The 19373-nt window shown below is 33.4% G+C and overlaps 1 protein-coding gene and 1 long non-coding RNA gene across 3 annotated transcripts; both read right to left on the bottom strand.

Annotated features, from left to right (window-relative positions):
* Positions 7357–17097, bottom strand: LOC18592321. 2 transcript variants are annotated; one of them, XM_018126185.1, is made up of 16 exons: positions 16661–17097; positions 16431–16556; positions 15427–15594; positions 15023–15316; positions 14604–14698; positions 14048–14132; positions 13696–13908; positions 13079–13138; positions 12122–12201; positions 11642–11967; positions 11467–11558; positions 11245–11374; positions 8809–9983; positions 8408–8715; positions 7875–8042; positions 7357–7765 (listed from the first exon to the last, which is right to left on the bottom strand). In XM_018126185.1, exons 1-16 carry the CDS (start codon positions 16931–16933, stop codon positions 7654–7656), a joined length of 3705 nt encoding a protein of 1234 aa, XP_017981674.1. In that variant the 5' UTR covers positions 16934–17097; the 3' UTR covers positions 7357–7653. The 2 variants fall into 2 exon arrangements, with proteins under 2 accessions (XP_017981674.1, XP_017981675.1); XM_018126186.1 differs by having other exon boundaries at positions 8809–9938.
* LOC108663106 lies at positions 17489–19082 on the bottom strand. The gene is made up of 2 exons (XR_001929035.1): positions 19043–19082; positions 17489–17738 (listed from the first exon to the last, which is right to left on the bottom strand). It is a non-coding gene; the product is annotated as an uncharacterized LOC108663106 (long non-coding RNA).

Here is a 19373-nt window from a genome sequence, read left to right as displayed (position 1 = left end):
CCTTTCTCCTTTATGGCCGATGCCCCAACAGTCCGGTCTCCCTTGGTCGGTTCTAACGTTTCCAACGATGGCTACCTATTATCTAACTCATAATTACTTGCTTTACGTTCTCTTAACTTTGTAATAAATTAGCTTCATACTCATTTACGTTAATAATCCACCACCTCTCCAAGATTAACAAAAATAATTGTAAAATTAATGGATTTATTTTATATTAATTTTTGGATTAATCAAGATTTTGGTTTCTGTTTTTGAGAAAAATCATGCATGGCTCCCCGTACGATGGAGGGAAAGTCTCTATCCAATAAAGAAGCGGCTTGTTTTTTTTATTTTTATTTTTATTTTTTTTGTTCTGTTTTAATAAGAACAAGAAAGGCACATGCATGGAGATTTAGATTCTCATTAAAGAAATGTCATGTCAGAATCAAAATGCGAAAACCTAACTTTCGAAGGAGAGGGATGGGAATACGACATCATATGTATTCAATTTTTGTTATATTTTATTTAATTTTTTAAATTTTTTATTATTATTATTTGTTGAACAATTTTCATAACGATATAGAAATATGTATCTCAAACATGAATAATCTTCCTATTAAATAACAAAATCAATGATTAGATTAACAACTAACAAATACTCAGGGTGTTGATAATCAATGACTAAAGATTTGATAATCCAATTTTAAAATTTTGAATTTAAAATTTAAAATGGGCAAATAAGATTTAACGTAATAAAAAAAGATTATTTTTATACAGCACCGTGTCGTATGTAAATAATTAATGGTGGGTTTATAAACACAAGAAGATTATTTTAACATGATTAGAACTTAGGCCATAATGATTTTTTGTTTCTTTCGTATTTTTTGGGTACGACCATGAACACGATGAGCTTAATTGCTGGTGCTTCACAGCTTGCAGGCACCCCCAATACTGGAAAACGGTTTCCGCATTTATTACCAAGGGTAAAAGGGAGCAAAATGACCTCATTATTCATTTTAAAAATATGATTTCGTCTTACTGGATTAATTCTTTTTTTTTTTGGAAAATAAATAAAAAGTATAAAGAGAGAATGAAACTTGGAATCTCGAATTTTAATTTTCCTATAAAAAATAAAAATTCTCACTCTAAATTTTTATTATTTTTACTGTTAAAAAAATCTCTTGTATCAATAACAAATTTAAAATTTTACATTAAAACTAATTAAAAAACAATTATATTATATATGTATTAAATTATATATATGATAACAGTAAATAAAAATTAAAAAATAACTGTTACCACCCCGTCATCTAATTGATTTCACTCTCTATCATGCTGCATCTTGATTTTTCTTTATAATTGAGAGAGAAAATATTTAATTTTTATTTTTTAAATAAAAAGATTATATATTAATTAATGAATTAAATACTCATATGTTGTATTTTGATTAAACTTGAGTTATGAGTACAAATTCGAAATTCAATTTATCTTAATACAAATTTACGTCGATCTCATGAAAAATTTCAGGTAAAGAAAATATGAAATATATTCTGATATCAGACAGAAAGACATATTTAATAAATAAAAAAAAACCCATCACTTTCTTAGGTGAGGGTGACCCAGGGCTACATACAAAACAGTTAATGAAGTTTGAACCGGTAGTGATACGTAGGATTTTTTTTTTAACCTAAAAGGAAAAGCTTTTGCTTTTCTTTTTTTTTTTTAATTTCTTTTGGCTTATCATTCAGAGTTTCAGACGTCAGTCAACAGTAAAGAATCCTGCTCTGACGCACGGCCTATAATTACGTCAATTTTTTTCAATTATTTTATACTATTTAGTATAAAGTAATTAATTAATTATATTATAGAAAAGTAAATAATTAACTAATTAAATGAAGGGAAATGTCAGAAGGGGGGGGGGGGGGCGGCCTCGTAAATTGGGTTTCTCTTTGCTCAGTTCCTACTTCCAAATTATTGCACCCGAGTAAGCCGCTGCTGCAGTGTGCTTCTTTTTACTTTATCAAATTTTCACTTATACCCTTTCTATTCTTCGCTTAGCCTTTTTGATGGAAAACGGAAATATTACCCTCCTTTGTTTAGGGGCTTGAGAGGTTTATTATAAAAAAAAGATGCCTTTCTTTTATGGTGTAGCTTTTTTAAATAATTAAAAATGAAATATATAAATTAATTATTATATTTAATAAAAAAATCATATTAAAAAAATTCGTCCTCGTTAGCAAAATCCATTGTAAAATTACACACTCTACCTCTCTCTTTTTCATGAGACCGTACGTTTAGTTGTTGAGAGAGTGAATTAATTCGATTAATTTGGAAAACAATTTCTTGATCCGAGCACTATATCTGTCGTTCGTTGAAGATATAAATTACACTTTGAATGTAAATTTAATCCCTCGTATACATTTAGAAAGAAAAATAAAAGTAAAATGTAATATTCCTAATGATGATTCCAAAACGAAGAGTGTCAGGGGGAGGCAATAGTTGGGGTGATAAGGCTTCACAGGACCCAAATGCAAGCAACCAGAGGGTAGCACCTGCCAGATTACTTGGTATTGTACTTTTTCCTTAATTTAGTAATAGAATACAAACAAAATCAGTTTGCATGGGAATTTGTGCATAAAACTGAAGCAATGGCATTTGAATCAGACTTCCCGTGCTGGACTTTGAGAAAAAGAGGGAAAACAAGGGGAGGGAGAATACAGACGAATTAGTATTCAGCTCGTGAATTGGAAAAATAACCAACAATAAAATAATCTCTTAGTATGGCCGGTGCCAGGATCAAGCATTATACTATACTATACTTTGGAAGTATTCTTTTTTGTAGAAGATTCTTCTGATAGGAATAGAAGATATGTTACAATTAGTGAATCGAAATATATTAGAGGTGATAGAGAGAAAGAATGGAGCACTTATTGAAATGTAAGTGCTTTGGATGGCAAGTAGGAGAGATGAGAAAAGCTGAAGGAAGCCACAGATTACGGTAAATGAAAAAAACTGAATAGAAATAATGCTTAGAATAATCTCGAGAGAGTTTTTAGTATAATCTCTATTGAGTTTTTAATGATTTCTCGTTACTTTCTAATTTTTAAAATCCTCATATTTATATTGAACAGTAACAATTTTTTAAGTATAGTTAGAAAATTATATTTAATCATGAAAGAACGTATTTACTATAGAAAAGTAGTTAAAAAACAATTTATGAGATATTAAAAAAATGATCATGTAATTAGGTAGTAGACGTAAATTTTGAATAATGAAATAGTAGCACTTGATAGTGCACCACTGTGTTCTTAAGGAGCAAAGAAAGATCAAAGAGTAAAATACATGTACTTCAAGAAAAAATTAAAAACAAGTCTTTTTAACCATCTTCATATCTGAGCCACAAAGTCAAACTTTTTAGAACATTTAAAACGTGAAAATAACTCATGAACTTTACTATTCATTCTGAGTTACTTTCAACTTCTCCCTATTCCATGCTTGCTCTTAAGTGTTTCTGAGCTGTGAATGCTTTTGAGCTTTTCTACACTGGTAACGCCTTTGAGTGCTTTCGCGTTTGGAATGCCATTAGTCTGTTTTGCGCTTGAAACGCCCCTTGGGCGCTTTTATACTTGGAACACCTATAAACGCTTTCACGCTTGGAAACACCCTTGCGAACTTCTACGCTTGAAACACCTCTAGATACTTTTATACTTGAAAAGCCCTTTGGGTGTTTCCACGCTTAAAATACCCTTAATGTAAAATTTTCACTTTAAAAATAATAATTAACTAAAATTAAGCATCTATAATTTTTAAAACAAAATATGGCTTCCACCATACAACTTCCATGTGTGAAATTTTTCAGCTTATCTAAATACCCTTTATTTTCATATAATTATGCTTTCATTAACATATAGTTCTTTTTATATATGATATGTATTTATTGAAATTTGGCTACACATGCAATTATCGATTCTTCTTATACATGTATTTGGCTATTTTATTAATGTGTACGAAATCTTATTTTAGATGCAGTTTTTTTTTTCTATTGCATATTTTTGGCCTTGTTTTCTTCTTTGTGTTCAAATTAAACTCAAGGCATAATATTTTAAAAAATTAAATTATTTACAAAATTTAAATAAATTTTTATATATAATTATCATTAATCAAAATTAATAATTATCATTTTATTTCATATAATATTAATTTGATATACTGATATGTTATAATGAATTATTTTACATAATATGTTATAATGAATTGTGATATAACATGTTTGTATGTTTAACTTAACTTCTTATCTAAGTTTAATAGTTGTTATATTGTACCCCTCTAATTAAAAGTAAAGAGTACAGTGTACAGCCTCCTCCAACTTTATCTCTACAGTGCAAAATACACTTGGAAAGCACCATTTTTTGTTACACGTCAGACTCAGGGCAGAGATAGCAAGAGCTGTTGATTTTGTTAATAGATTTTTAGGCAAAAGGACAGGCACAGGGTTGGATAGGGGGAATCGTGCGGGAGAGAACAATAACATAATGAGATTTGTGCACATGCGGGCAATGGCTCCAGGGCTACAGCTACAGTCTACAGGGGAGAGTAATAGGAGGCATTGGAGCACAGGCTGGTTGAGCAAGGAAAAAGCCAAATGAATCAGAAAGGACAAAAGGGTACTATTTTTCCTCGGGGCATTATTATGGCCATGAATCATTTTGCTTTTGATTCTATCTCTCCTGCCTGCTGTAGGGACATTAGCTAAGACGGTTTCCTTTTTATACCCAAAGGGGACCAAAGAAGAAGAGAGAAGAATGAGTTACTCAAACTAGCTGGACAAGAGGGTCTGGTTCATTCAATGGAATATTAATGACATTTTGTTCAAATATTTCTGCCTTTTGATCATTTACTAGTAACTTTTTTTCTTTGTAAAGATATGCGTGACACGAGGTAAGTCAAATAGAAACTTGGCAAGGATTGGAAATTGAAAATAAGTAGTGCAGTAGTAAAGAGGAAGAATGAGTGAAGTAGGGGAAGAGGAAATTAATATGCTGGAAATGTTATTAATACAGAAGCAACATTTTGAGCCACTACGGATACAAAGATCAACCTTTACGTAATATAAGCAACCTAGTTTCACCTATGTATTGAAGCATTGTTACTAACATGATTATTCACTGCTCCAATATTGCTGCTACATGAGATATTAATGTATGTACAGGGGAGATTAGGTTGCTATGTTGTCATGGTTGTTTTTAACTCAACTTGCCCAGGATACACAACCTGACAACATGAGATTTAAAGCAGCAAGCAGGTTATCTGAGTATCATCAAACACCAAGTTAGCTACAGCATTTATAATTAAGATAAATGCACTCAACTGCTTTTTAAAAATGTGCATTGCATTGGCTACAAAGTAAAGGGAAATTCCCACCATGCAAGTATGACTCTTGCTTCTCATGAACATATGCCAATGCCCAATATATATTATATATATATATATATATATATATATATAATTTGATCCCAAATTTCTTCCACAAAATGATGATTGTAGATTCAGAGGAGCTACCGGGGAAAGGAACCGGCAGACAGACTGTTTAGACAGGAAAAAACTAATGAAACGGAAAGGGTAAAGTCACTTGGGGCCATTATCATGATGGTCTCTTGGATTTCTTTTCAGAACACGTACGTGCACTGGGGCCAGCTAGCAGAAGCTAAAGCCGTTCTCGTCGTATCGAAAGACAGGTCCCATTTTGTTAATGGACGGTAAATGATAAATTGTTCAACATATTTTAACAATGATTTTAGACTTGTATGCCTTTAAAAGATCAGCATCTAAGATGAGCAAAATTTAATAAAGGTTAAGTCCCTTTGCCACTGCCACCACCAATAATATGGCGCTTTGTGAAAGCACCGCTGGTGGCAGTTTCGGTCGAGCGATTAGGGGTTTAAAGCAAAGAGGAGCCAGAGGAAATATCATTATAAACAAAGAGGCCTTACGAGGTGGTCACCAACCTGCATTGCCCCTTTTTTTTTTTTTTAGTGGGGTGGGCCAGGTCCAAGCTGTAGTGCAACGCTTGTGCGACACATGAGAGCCCCAGTAGCAAGCTACCGTGATGGGCTCTCCCCCTAAAAAAATTAATTTAATATCAACCTGCAACACATTGCCCGTTTTAGTTCACTAGTTTTACTGATTTGTCTTGTAAAAACATTTCACATTTCACAAGTTGAAGGTTAAATAGTTCACTAGTTTTACTGATTTGTCTTGTAAAAACATTTCACATTTCACAAGTTGAAGGTTAAATATCTCATATTATTCTAGTACATAATTGATATGAAAAACGTAACTCTTATCTAAACTCATGATATTGTTCCTCTTAAAGTATTGGTTTCTTACTATAGGTCAAAATTCACTCTGATATTAATTATTACGATTTACACAAACATTAACTTGTAAAATATTATTTATTTTGATTCGTTAACTTTACGATCTTATTTTACAAAAGACGTTTCATAAATTGAACATGATATAAATTTTTAAATATTTAATATCACTTTAATATACAATCAATGTAAAATTCATAATTTTTTTCTTAAACAACTATATCCTTCCTCAACTCTCTACTAAGAGATTCTCTTCCATGTGAAGCTCCCTGCTGGGACCATGACTTGATATGTGAAAATGCAATATTTGTGGACAGTTCAAGACCCTAGAAATCATTGTAGTGTTTTCAGAGCCTAAAAAATGATTCTGACTTAGCATGATTCATTGTAGTCAGCGACAACGTATCGGTGAAGTTCGTTACACATATCATCGAGCTATCATTAACATGATTCAATGCTATTCTTGTTATCAGGGATGAAACCGCATCTACCATGGTTAAAATTGCGGTCCATCTGAATTGGTGTCATGATCGTAACTAAGCCTTGGAAACTAACGAAACTAAGGACAAAATGAAATTGAAGAAACGAGACGATAAGGCTCAACGTGGCAAATTGGTGGGACTGGGATCCTCCTCGTCTTGAAATTTGCTACAAAAGCTACTCTTGCCTTATAATCTACGCTTATTACACATAAATAAGTCATAAATTAAGCTTCCATCGGTTAAACTTTATTAGGGCCTTCTTCTCATAAATAGATTTATCTTCCTTCTTAATGGTTTATCCAAAAGGCCCAAACGGTATAAATGGGAGAGAGAATATGTATACAATTTATAAACATATAAACTTACTCCCGAGTCCCACATGACCACCTAAGGTCCTATATCTTAAGTCCTAAGCATTATAATGAGAAGTACCAACCAACCATACCAAGGAATTCACTTCAACGAGTTTTATGACACAAAATATGCGAACAACACGAGCTTTTCTCTATTAAGATGGCCACTAAGCAAAAAATTGCATTATGTATCTTATTTAAGTATAGCTCAATGTTGCTTATTATTATCAATATACCAGTACAGAACTGTTATGACTATACGCTTTACAATGGTGAGAATGGATGGAATCACATCCAGGATTAAGATATATACTCTACCTTTCACATATTGAGGCGTGTTAGCAAGACTTAAAGGTTGGACCAAAAAGGGCAGCTGTTCCACACATTCCTTTTCCTACAAATACTACCATCCAACACTTGTTTATTTTGTTAGTTTTCTTCAATCATGATATTCTGCAACTACCATCAGCTCTTGGATGACAACTTTCCATAAAAGTTATATTGATCCAACAACGAAATATCTTCAGGAGATAACATTAGTGCACCAGTACTCAAGTAATGCCAAGAACCTCGTGCCCTGTATAAACAATTTGTAAATTAAACATAACTACTGCAAGGGAGGTGGTGATCGTGAATAATGAAGTACAAACTTTACAAGAAAGTAATTTGAAACAAAAGTAATATACCTTCGTCTTTTTGTCCAGTTCATGCCTACTGATAAGCGGGAAGCTTCTGATCTTGAAATGCATCGCAATGAAGAAATATATTCATGAAACGCAGCACCCTTCAGTGCCAAGTGTGATCTTGAAGGGACTATGGACCCAATGATGTTGGAAAGACATGACTTCACATCCCTGCATTGCAAATGCCAAAACTAATTTAGGTAAGTAAAAGAAGCAGCGCCAATAATGAAATTTTGAATTGAATGAGTCAAGCAGCAAGAAAACATGCTTTTTAACAAGATGAGTGAACCAAAATCTGTTTCAGACAAAGCACATTATATAAATGCTTAGATCGTACATCTACAGAAGTTCTACTTATCCAAAGAAATACTTCATTCTATCCTAGCAACCACAGAAAAGAAAGAACAATTGCAGGACTAGTAAATGATCAATAATAAACATGACATTTGATCTGTGATCCCCCAATGTCAAAATGCTCAACTCATATGCAAGTAATACATCCAAGTGTGGCTTCAAGGGAAATGACACTGCTGTACCTTTTCATTGACAGCTCACATTTTGATGGGCTCATGTCCAAACCCTTTCCATCAACTGACGTCCTGCTTGCTCTACCACCCTGTCCAAGCCAACTACCTAGTGCCATTGTACTAGTTGAGGAGACCAGAATCTCCTGGCTCAAATCCACCCTAAGCTGAAGACCCATTTTTGATCCTATAGCATCAATATTTTTAGCATACAAGCAAAATCCATGTTGTGAAACTGTGTTAACCATCTGCAGCTGCTCGTCACACCAGCTGAATGCATCTAAATTCTCAGAAGGGATCATTAACGGGTCCAAGAGATCCTGAACAAGTAGCTAATTAGTGTCACAGATAACATGTGTAAACTCAAGAAGAAAAGGTCTCTGAGTAGTAAAACAATACTATTTAACACTTACGAGCATCTGGCACTTGGAAAGCAATTGGTCAGCTTGAGAAATTAGATCACTTATTCTGGAACTAAGTTTTAAAATTTTAAGAGCATCTTTTGTCTCTGAGTCAACATAATGGCTTAGATCAGCACGATTGTCACGAAGGTTTTTCCATGATTTTTGTACTAAATCAGTGGCCAGCTGGTTCTTAAGTTTCTCCCTGGAAAAGGATCTTTTGTTGAAATCCATGCGACTGCATTCATCCATCACTGCATGCCCTCTTGATACATCTTCATCATACTCATTTTCAGAATTCTCCACTACCATTTCATGAGATCCTTGTGCAATAATATTACATGTACTATCTAATATATCTGAAGCTTTAACTAAATTATGTATAGATTTACCAGGGTCATTAGCTTCAACTGGCAACAGGTTCTCTGTGAACTCACAACTCACTGAGACTTCAGTTGTTTCGGGAAACACAGTTCTCGAAGACAGCTCCATCCCATTGACAATTTCAGTCTCAGGAACAAAGGATGACTCAGGAACATATGATACATCCACAGATTTGCAAGTTTCCGTTGGTAAATTAATTGCTGTTTCTGAACATTGGAAACCTCTCTCCTCATGTTTCTCTGCTTCAGAACAAAGTAGCTCATCTATTAATGGGCTTATGCACTTTTGCATGTTTGGACAATGAGAAAGGAGTCCACAATCTTCGATGAATAATTCACGGTTTACATTCTTGTCTGAGACTAAAGAAGGTTGTTTATTAAAGTGCTCATCTTCAGAATCAGAAGACATCACAACATCAAGTTTCCTCCTGCGTGTTCTCCGAGAGAAAGAAACTGGGGTGCCTGAAGAATTGTAAAACTCATGTGCAGTATAAGAAGGGTTTATGAATCCACAATCTTCAATAGAGAGATTCCTGCTTAACATCACTTCTTTCTTTGCCTCTATATTGTCTATCTCATTATTATGCATCTCTGATCTATTTGGCATGCTATTTTCAAGTTCTTCCTCCATAACGTCCATTAAAGTTGAATTTTCTTCCATCATGGACAATGTCTTAGCAATTTCCTTCTCAACTAACTCCGATAACAGAGATGGGAAATCCCAGGGAATTAATGTTGGTAGTACCAAATGACCCACCTCTATATCAAACAGCAGCAAGCCGTAAGTCTTCTGCAATTTCCTATCTGGATAACGGAATGTTAAAACAAAGTACAAACATATAATAGGAAAAAAAAAAACTTCCTTTTGCAAGAGACACTTAAATCACAATGAGTTCAAGAACAAATACTGAGCATGGAAATCACATGCTTGAAAAAGAACTGTTGTGATTTTGTCGCACAAAAAAAGTATTGGAATTGGACCAAGTAACAAAAAAATAATCCTATTGGTTCCCGAAAGCACGCTTCCAAAAAGTCATACATAGTGATAACAGAAACCCTTTAATAGAAAATATGTCACATCAAAACCTTGATGTAATGCAGCTCTTTCTCTTCCATTTAGGTTTTCTTATCCACAGATACACAGCTGGTATAGCCATAACTACAACACAAACTTATTATTCATAAATGCAATCAACAATAAGAAAGTGAATCCAAAAACAAAATTCAGAGCAATATGGTAACGTTTGCTCAAAAAAGTTGCATGCTAACCACTGTCTTTCATGAAAACTTACACAGAACATCGAAGCAATATGTGATTTTCTGATGAAATATCGTCTAAGCTAAAGATTTTCTAACCAGGGGCAGGGGGAGGCCATGAGAACCAATCTACCCCCTTTTGCACAAAGAACATTACTACAAAACTGTGTGAGAATATCCATGAACAGCTATCCATACTAGATCAAGCAACTACCTTCACTTGAGGAAGTAACACTAAACCATAACTATAAAGGCAGATGCAGAAGTTTTCTAGTGAATTTATCTTTAAAGATATTGACATCAACACTTGAATAAAATATAGTGTATACATCACCTTACACCACAACAACTGTTAAATAGATTCCCTCATGTATCAGAACATATTGAGATTCCCAAATCAAAGTCAATATGTATTTATAGATGGTCAATATTTACTTCAAATGATAGTTTGCATTATGCACAATCACAAACACGTGAGGTGAATTTTGGTTTAAATCTCATTCCTTATATTTTCTTACATAGTGATTTATTAAAATTTGAAAAAAACTTGGCAGATTAAACTATATAGAGAAGCATTATGATTATTAACGCTCTTTCACTTTGTTTGGATAGAGAAGCATATGATTATTAAAGCTCTTTCATTTTGTTTGTCTAACATTTTTCCTGGTCCCTCCTAACTCCTAGAAGCATTGTACCCCACCTGACTATAGGGGAAACTAGTCTACTAAACTTCTATTGTAACATGTAAATTTCAGAAACAAGAATAAATGTACTATGCAAACATGTATGCCTGCATTGTGCTATTAACCTTTTCGATATTTTTTGCTCTGGCACCAAAACTGGAGATGCATGATAGTTTTCCGGATATCTCCCTGACAACATTTAATTAATTGCTCCAGTAAATATGGTTGAATGGTGGCTTTCTCTGCTGCACAGACCTGTGGCATAAAGATAAGATGAACATGAACATGAAAGGATAAAGATTTTTGTAAAGTGAAAGAGTTCAAAAGAAGGCATTGCAAGCACATACCATATGAAGATGGTGAAGCAGCTCTTTTGTTGATGGCATTGTAAAACATAACTCTAGCCTACTCAATTTGTCTGGCAGAACAAGATTGTTACCTGAAAATTACCACAATATGGAGTTACAGTAAAACACGTATGACTAAAAAAACAACACTGTTTCAACTAGAAAGCCATCTTACTATTACTAGTCAGTATCACAGGCCCTTTTGCTTTTTCAGCAATTTTCTGTATAGCCGCAACAAAACCATGATCTTCAGGAAAACTGATATCCACATCCTCAAAGAGAATTAAAGGTTTAACTTTAGCTTGAGCAAAGCCAGCCTCACTTTCATTACAAACACGTTGTCTAGATGCTCTATGGGCACCAAATGATTCTTCCTCATCTGATGTTGGTATCAATTCTATTACCTCATCATCAAATTCTTGTGCTGCTTCACCATTAGATAAAGGTGCTGAAGATTTCATCACTTCCTTGCTAAGTGAACCTACAGGATTTTCTATTGACCTGCAACAAATATATTTTACAATTTAGGACAGATAATTACATTAGTAAAGCTTGAATTTGATAGAAGCTTCAATTGACAATAGAATGATCATAAAAATAAAATATGATACAGGATAGAAGTGTTAAGAATGATGCTGAAGACAGAGTAACCAACCCTGTGAAGCAGCGTGACTCTAAAGCCTCTCCAAATTTTTGCTTTACAACAGCTCCATTTCGACAATCTGATGCATTGGACTAACAAAATAACAGATTAGAAGAATTCAACTTTCACTTAATGAATTATTCTGTTAGCCTTAATTTACAAACACTAAAAATTTACTGAAATAATATTAACTCAATTGACTGCATGAAAAAATGCCTTGTAATCACAGAGGGATGTAACTAAGCTATATGGAATTGCAACGGCGGTAGTTGTATCTTATTTCTAATATTTGGGAGTGTAATAAGCAGTATAAGTAAACTAATAAGCCTTTTAACAAAGGGGAAAGTATGCCAGCTAAAACATTCTGTAACTTCTGGAATACGTATTAACCTTTTAACAAGAAAAATGATACAATGAAAGACAAGCAAATGAAATCTCAACCTTGTTTTGAATTTACAAAATTTCTGTATTCAGTGCTATACAAATATAATTTAAAGGAGTGGCATAAATTCAAGACTTAGAACAAGTGGGAACCAAAAGCACCATAGATTTACTTGTGGCATGTGTTTGCAGGCACAGGACAAGTAAACTGATTTATAATAAATTCATCACTTTTAGTTGAAATCTTCCAGAACATCAAACGTACAAATTAAGTCCAAAGTCACACCCATCTAAAGTTTCCAATGATTCAGAAACAAAGGAGAGAGAAATCTTTGTCATTCAGTTGCTGACTTGGTCTATAATCACTTAGACTTGCAAATATAGTAACCCAACATATAGCTTTAGTTTCATAACTAAGTGAGAGTTCATCTAATTCACAGACATCTAATCTTCTAATATTATGCCAAAGAAAACTCGTGGTCATAAACATTTTCATGCAGGATAAGTACTATTTGCATATGGCCACAAATAATGCCGGACAAAGAAATTGTAAAATGGTTCAACAAGAATCTTAAAATTTAGTAGCACCTCCAGAACTTTAAATCCGTGTTCCTTTGCACAAGCATGAATAGCTGCAGACTTCCCACTCTGCAACATGAGGAAAACACCTTTGACTACCATTATGAACCAAAAGCATATGTACTGAACATAATTGGAAACAAAACACACAACACTCTGCAACAAAGCAACCATTTAAGAAAAAAAGAATATGAATGGAGTTCTAGTTGAAAATACGCGAGAGTTCTCTTAAAACTTACAGGCTCTCAAGACTGAAACCTTTGCAGATGTAATTACATTTACTATGTGAATAAATCAACTTACTATCAGTTTCCAACTACCACTTTTAGGAAAAGAAAAATTTAAAATTAACCAAACAGATAAGAAAGAACGACACACCACTAAACCTTGTAGCCAAGAAAACACACCATGCAGAGCTTGCAGCACATAGAACAAAGAATTCAATTGATATCAAAGAAAACATCAACTGCAACAATTAGTGAGACATGACAAAGAGATCATAGTAAATCATTCAAGGTCCAGCATGACAGTTCATTATATGAGTTGACAAAAATATACAGACACAATAGGTTAACTTTCAAACAAGCAAACATGTGTTAAACTTTAGCCAAAACTGTTGTGTATACCCCAATTGGTCCTGTAACCAAGAGAACATTCTTCAGTCTATCCTCTCCATCTTTGTTTTCTGAATCAAAATCACTTTCGCAACAATTGTCATCATCTTCTTGTATGTTGCCTTCATCATTGTTATTGGAGGCTTTGATGGCTTGAAAACTTCTCTCATGCCAAAGACGTAACCATTCACTTATAAACTTTACTGATTCAGTATTACCACACACCTGAAAAGCAGCAATTAAAGGAGAAAAACCATAAATATGAATACGAAACATAATTTTACATAACACCCGCCCCCCCTCACCCCCCCAGCCCTTTTAGGATCATAGCAGTTCAGAACAAACAAGCAAAAAAAAATCTCACCTCTGTGGCCTTTTTTGGCTGGTACTTATCTGTCCATAAGCTATCATCAGGACGGACAATGCAACCATGATAACATGGCAAAAATCTGCAACCAGTAATATAAGGAAAAGGATCTTGCTTAGCAGAATAGCAGGCTTGTGTACATAAAGGCAGAAACCATTAACGGGCAAGTAGTAACTTTCTTTTGGATACACTATATTATTATTAGTATGGCCAACGGTTGTAGAAGTTTGAACCATTGACCTTGACCATAAAATCAAGGCTTTAACAAGTTAGTGGCTACCTACTGGGCTAGTTCTGTTTGGTTTGCAAGTAACTACAATATAAGGTGCAGATCCTATTCCTACTACAACTAACTCTGTTCTGCACACTTTGAATTGAATAGTTTCAGAAACTACAGTAGCACACAGGATTCCCATTCTGTGCAACAAACATAAAAATAATATTTTTAATGCACACACAATTTTTGTAATCAACAAATAGATTAAGACAATCCAAAATTAACACATCAGAAAGAAAGCTTCAGTAAAGGGTAGGTAAATTGTTAAATCCCAACCTTTCTTGAAGAAGATTACTTTGCTGTTCAAGCTCTGAATTTTCCACATTATCAGTCTGCTTAGAAAGGGCAGCAATTTCATCTACTTGGCATTCCTGGTAATAACAAAAATATAGTAGTCACAAATAAATCAAAGAACATGCATTCAAAGTTACATATAAGGCTGATGAGCCTTTGGCTCATGGGCAACCAGCACATGTTTAAAAGCATGGGTACATGAGATTTATGTTAGATTCCAGTCAAAGTACTAGCCTAACTTAAATAAGGTTTACGGATTTGTGGGGGTTGGTGTCTAAGAATTCTATTGTTCGGAAATAAAAAAGTTACAGAAGCAAAAGAAAAATAGTGGCAATAGGAACTTCCTTGAAAATAAATTTAAAGGAAATGAAAAGTAATGAAGATAAAATTACAACACATACCCCTTCTGAGCTCTTAAACAGCTGATAGCTTTCCAATTGCTCATCTACAAGGACAGCAGGCATTGCAAGTGATGTTCCAAGTAAGTCATTGTCGTGAATAATGCATTGATCTGACAACTTGTTTTGAACAACTGATGTATCAGAGGAATGTAAAGCACCAGGAAAGTTTTCAAGACATAATGCCCCCGCACAACTTTTAAAAACTGATGTGAATAGGCCTTCAAGAGTGCAACCAACTTCAACAGAGGTTTTCTCAAAAAATGTCCAATCTTTCCAATCAAGAACTACATCATCCTGCATGACAAAGTTTGAGTTTCATTCCAGATAAGAAAGAACATTTAAAGAAGTTTAAATTCAAGGAAAATACAACACATTAAGGCATGGTTGAGTTAATAATGCCATACCTCAGTTCTGTCAAATACATGAATAGGACCAATATTAATGCATTTGTTACTTCTGTCAATCAAGCAACCATTACTCCCTACTCCAGCTGTCTCCTGGCTCCTCTTTCCCGCTTTACATGATGCAAAAAATGGATGAATTTGCCTTCCAGCAAACATCCGTAAATTTTCCTGATCAAGCATAAAACAAAGACACTTTGAGTTACAAGCCAACTATCATATAACATGTTAGTCAAATTAACATATCTTGGACCTAGAAACTAATCGCTATTAGTACGAGCTAATGTATGGACAGCCAAACATAGTAGACCACATTGCAGTACACATCATGAGAAAGATGACTTTCAGCAAAAAAATAACAAAGAAGAACAATGGCAGCTTCCTCTATTGCAAGAAAATCCTAGCAGTCTCTCCACATTGAAAGGATCCAGGAAGTAGGGACAGAAATGAGCTCTTTGCCAGGCTGTAAGATTGAAGGTTCCTTATCATTCTGCCTATGCTAAAAAGTAGGCACATACTGCTCAATGACATCATGCTGCACATTATTTAAGCTCCAAGAGCTGCCATTATCAGCAGTGCCACATTATCAATGGCCTCCAACCCATCACCACACAACCTACATCACCTATTAATACCCTTAGCATCTTCCTCTCAGTAAATTAGATTCGCCAAACACCAGTGATCATGTTCAGTCTCAGGATTATTTTCTCTCCTTAACCGTAATTTTGACCTTCATCATCTCATCATGTCAACCCCATGCTCCTGAATATATTTCTTCACAGACCTTTTCCGTTTCCTCTTGTTCTTTTAATTTCTTCGAACGTGATATTTGCTCTCAACATCCAAAACAAAGTTAACAATCAACAATAACCAGGAATCAATAAGAATTAGCCAACAAACTACTACTGCAAGCTATTCAAAGTACAATGGTAAATAAAAAGAACAAATATAACTTCCAAAAACATAAGGAGAGATTATAATTATGCTGCGAAAAAACAATCACTAACCTCAGCTGTCAATTTTGCCTCCAACCTCAAATTAGGGATTGGCGGCGGTGAGCCATCTTCACTCTCCATCAAATTACTCATCCCGTTCTTCTTCGGTGTAGTGTTAAGTGGCGATTTCCCCTTTGCCTGCTCATGGAAAATCACAACAAAATTGTAAAAACAAAAACTTCCAAACAGCTTCTCCATATTATTTGATCCGTTAAATTAACTAAAATTTAGCTCAACTAAACCTTTCTAGAAGCTCGCTTCTGAGGAGTTACATTTTGTTTACGTTTTCTTATCTTCCTTTTGCCTTGACTACCGCAGAACTCTTCATCTTCGCCGTCGTTATGGTCGTCCTTCCCTTCGTTAGCCTTCTGGTCAACCTTCAGTTCAATTTCTGGAGATTTGTGCGGGAACAAGGTTGACTGGACCAATCTCCGGCGGACGCTCCGCCGTTCCCGCTGGTTGGTGCCGCTGACCATCACCAATTCCTGTTCTTTCTTCTCGGCTGATTCGTCCATAGAATTAAAGTTTATCCAATCCTAATTTAGGAATTTAGGGTTTTTGAGTGGTTTAAGATTTGGGCCCTTTTTTTTTTCCCCTTTTTCTGCTTTTGGATCTTACAACCTGACTAACCTCCGAGGAGAGAGAGTTGGAGGGAACAAGGATTCCGTTCCCGCGCTTTGTGGATAAAAACGGATAAATATTTTTAACTGCCCTATTTTTAGCAGTGAGTGAATAAAAACCTAATTTTCCTTGGACTCAAAAATACTAAACTATTGAATTAATCTAAATTTTAAAATTTCCCGCTCCCGCGTCTCGCTTGATTTTTCTAACCTCTGATTTAACCGTTAGCTTCAATTAATTGTAGCTGTCAGTCAACTATCATTATTTTCTTTCTTTAATGTACTTTTTTTATTTTCATAACCAAAGGATTTTTTTTTCAATAAATTAATTAGGATTTTGCCCTTTAAAATTATCATATCAATAAATACTTTCTCTTAATACATTATAATTTATCAAACTAACTATCAATTATTACATTTAATATGAAAAATATTATTATAAAAAGTAAATTACATTCAAATTTTAAGTTATTATTTTAATTCAAATTCATTAGATAATCACTAAAATCTTTTACATGATTATTCATCTTTAATCTCCATCTTTTTCTTCATCGTCTTTACCATGCCCAGTCACCCACACAGCTCATCAAAATCCAAACAAGGATTAAGAGTAACTACATTATAGTGAGAGATCAGTTTTGATCAGATAACCCATCAATTGCACTGATGGTAATAAAAAAGGGTGCTCTTTCTCCTCTTCCTACACAGAGGTATACAAATTAATTAGTTACCTATCTAAATTACCTTTTTTTAATAATATTATTAGTTAGTTAAAGTTAGATTATGAATAGCCACAATATTTAATTGAGAGTTATATCATAATAATGTTAATTAATTAAAATTATATTATAAATAAGACTAAGATTAGCTTTAGTTATCAATACACAATGTAGGTTTCTATGTAACTTTTATAGTTTGATATAATACAAAATTTTCTCATCTTTTAACACTAAGAATGTGATTAGGGATTGTTGGGGTATAATATTATAGTATTTGCTCTATATGAAAAGTATAGATTAAAATTTTGTAAAAATAAAATTGCATCATTTGATTTACAAGCACTTTAGTGAGAGTGTGATGCTAATTTTTATAATTACTTTTATGTATGAAAATATGAATTTAAAATACTTGCATGGCTTTTTAATACAAATTTTGAAGTTTTCAAATCCTAAATTAATAAACAATAATTATAATCTTTTAGTAATTATAAATTTACTCTTTTTGTTTTGCATTTTTCAACTAATCTTAAAACTATTGAGTTATCAAAATTTTAACTGTTCAAATAATTTTTTAATATTTTTTATGTGTATTTAAATAAATATATTTTTTGTTAAATCTAATTAAATTTGTTTATTTTTATTTTGAATCAAATAAGTTATTATTACTAATAATTGATTAATTATTATTACTCAAAATATCACTTATCGTTATATATCATATAATATTGACATGTGATGTCATGACCCGAAACACCCATCAAGCCCGTGACAATCGTCGCGATGTCCCGATAGACATTCATTACCCGGAATGTCAATCGAAACCTCGTAAGGCTTAACATCAGTTTTTCTCGCTTTCCCTGTGAGTATTAATCACTAAAATTATGTTTTGAGAGATTATAAACTATTTCCAAGTCAAAACAATAGAAAAAACAATTTTTTTTCTCACAAGGGCATTTTGATCATTTTTCTTAAAAAATCTCGAGATTCGCTAAAAATGTAGTATGCGGGTGCAAAACACATATTTCATAATCAAAAATAAGTTTAGATGTCTAAAACATTCGTTTAAAATGAAATTATGACTATTATAATAAAATAAAAATATTGAATAAAATATTCAATTTTCTCATAAAACAATATTTTTAGATCACTGTATAAATAATTTTTACAGTGTAAACGTAAAAAAAATTCGTATATATTGTAATACAGTAAGTCATAGCATTTAATTTAATTTACAGTAACAAGTGGGCCATCGAATAACCGAAAGTAAAAAAAATTATGAACCTACAGTTTGGAGGATGCAAATCCAATGGTGGTCCTTGATGAAATCAGCTATCTATAAACTATCATGAGCCTGAAATGAGTGAAAATAAGGGTGGTGAGATTATAAAATCTCAGTGAGTAAACAAATACCATATAAAATATGTAAAGCCGAGTAAATGGAGACAGACAAAATAATTTAATATACTGTAATTCATTACCTTTCAACTCATTTCAACCAAATAAAATCGATTCATATAAATCGAGTAATTAACATGACTTATAAATTTCTTAAAAGCTTTGGCTCGTGCCAAAATCATTCTCATACCCAGTTATTAGGGATGCCTTGATCGATGACT

Source organism: Theobroma cacao, chromosome 8 (assembly GCF_000208745.1).
Source record: "Theobroma cacao cultivar B97-61/B2 chromosome 8, Criollo_cocoa_genome_V2, whole genome shotgun sequence".
Classification (NCBI taxonomy): domain Eukaryota; kingdom Viridiplantae; phylum Streptophyta; class Magnoliopsida; order Malvales; family Malvaceae; genus Theobroma; species Theobroma cacao.
Note: the sequence above shows the minus strand (reverse complement) of the source record. Positions and strands in the feature narration are given on the sequence as shown.

What these genes read in the sequence shown, in the direction of transcription:
- LOC18592321 (XM_018126185.1), bottom strand. Translation starts at nt 16,933, where the DNA reads ATGGACGAATCAGCCGAGAAGAAAGAACAGGAATTGGTGATGGTCAGC. An exon ending in AGGCAAAATTGACAGCTGAG is followed by an intron (nt 15,595 to 16,430) that starts GTTAGTGATTGT and finishes ATGCTTGATCAG; the next exon opens with GAAAATTTACGGATGTTTGC. An exon ending in ACGGATTTAAAGTTCTGGAG is followed by an intron (nt 12,202 to 13,078) that starts GTGCTACTAAAT and finishes TTATTTTGTTAG; the next exon opens with TCCAATGCATCAGATTGTCG.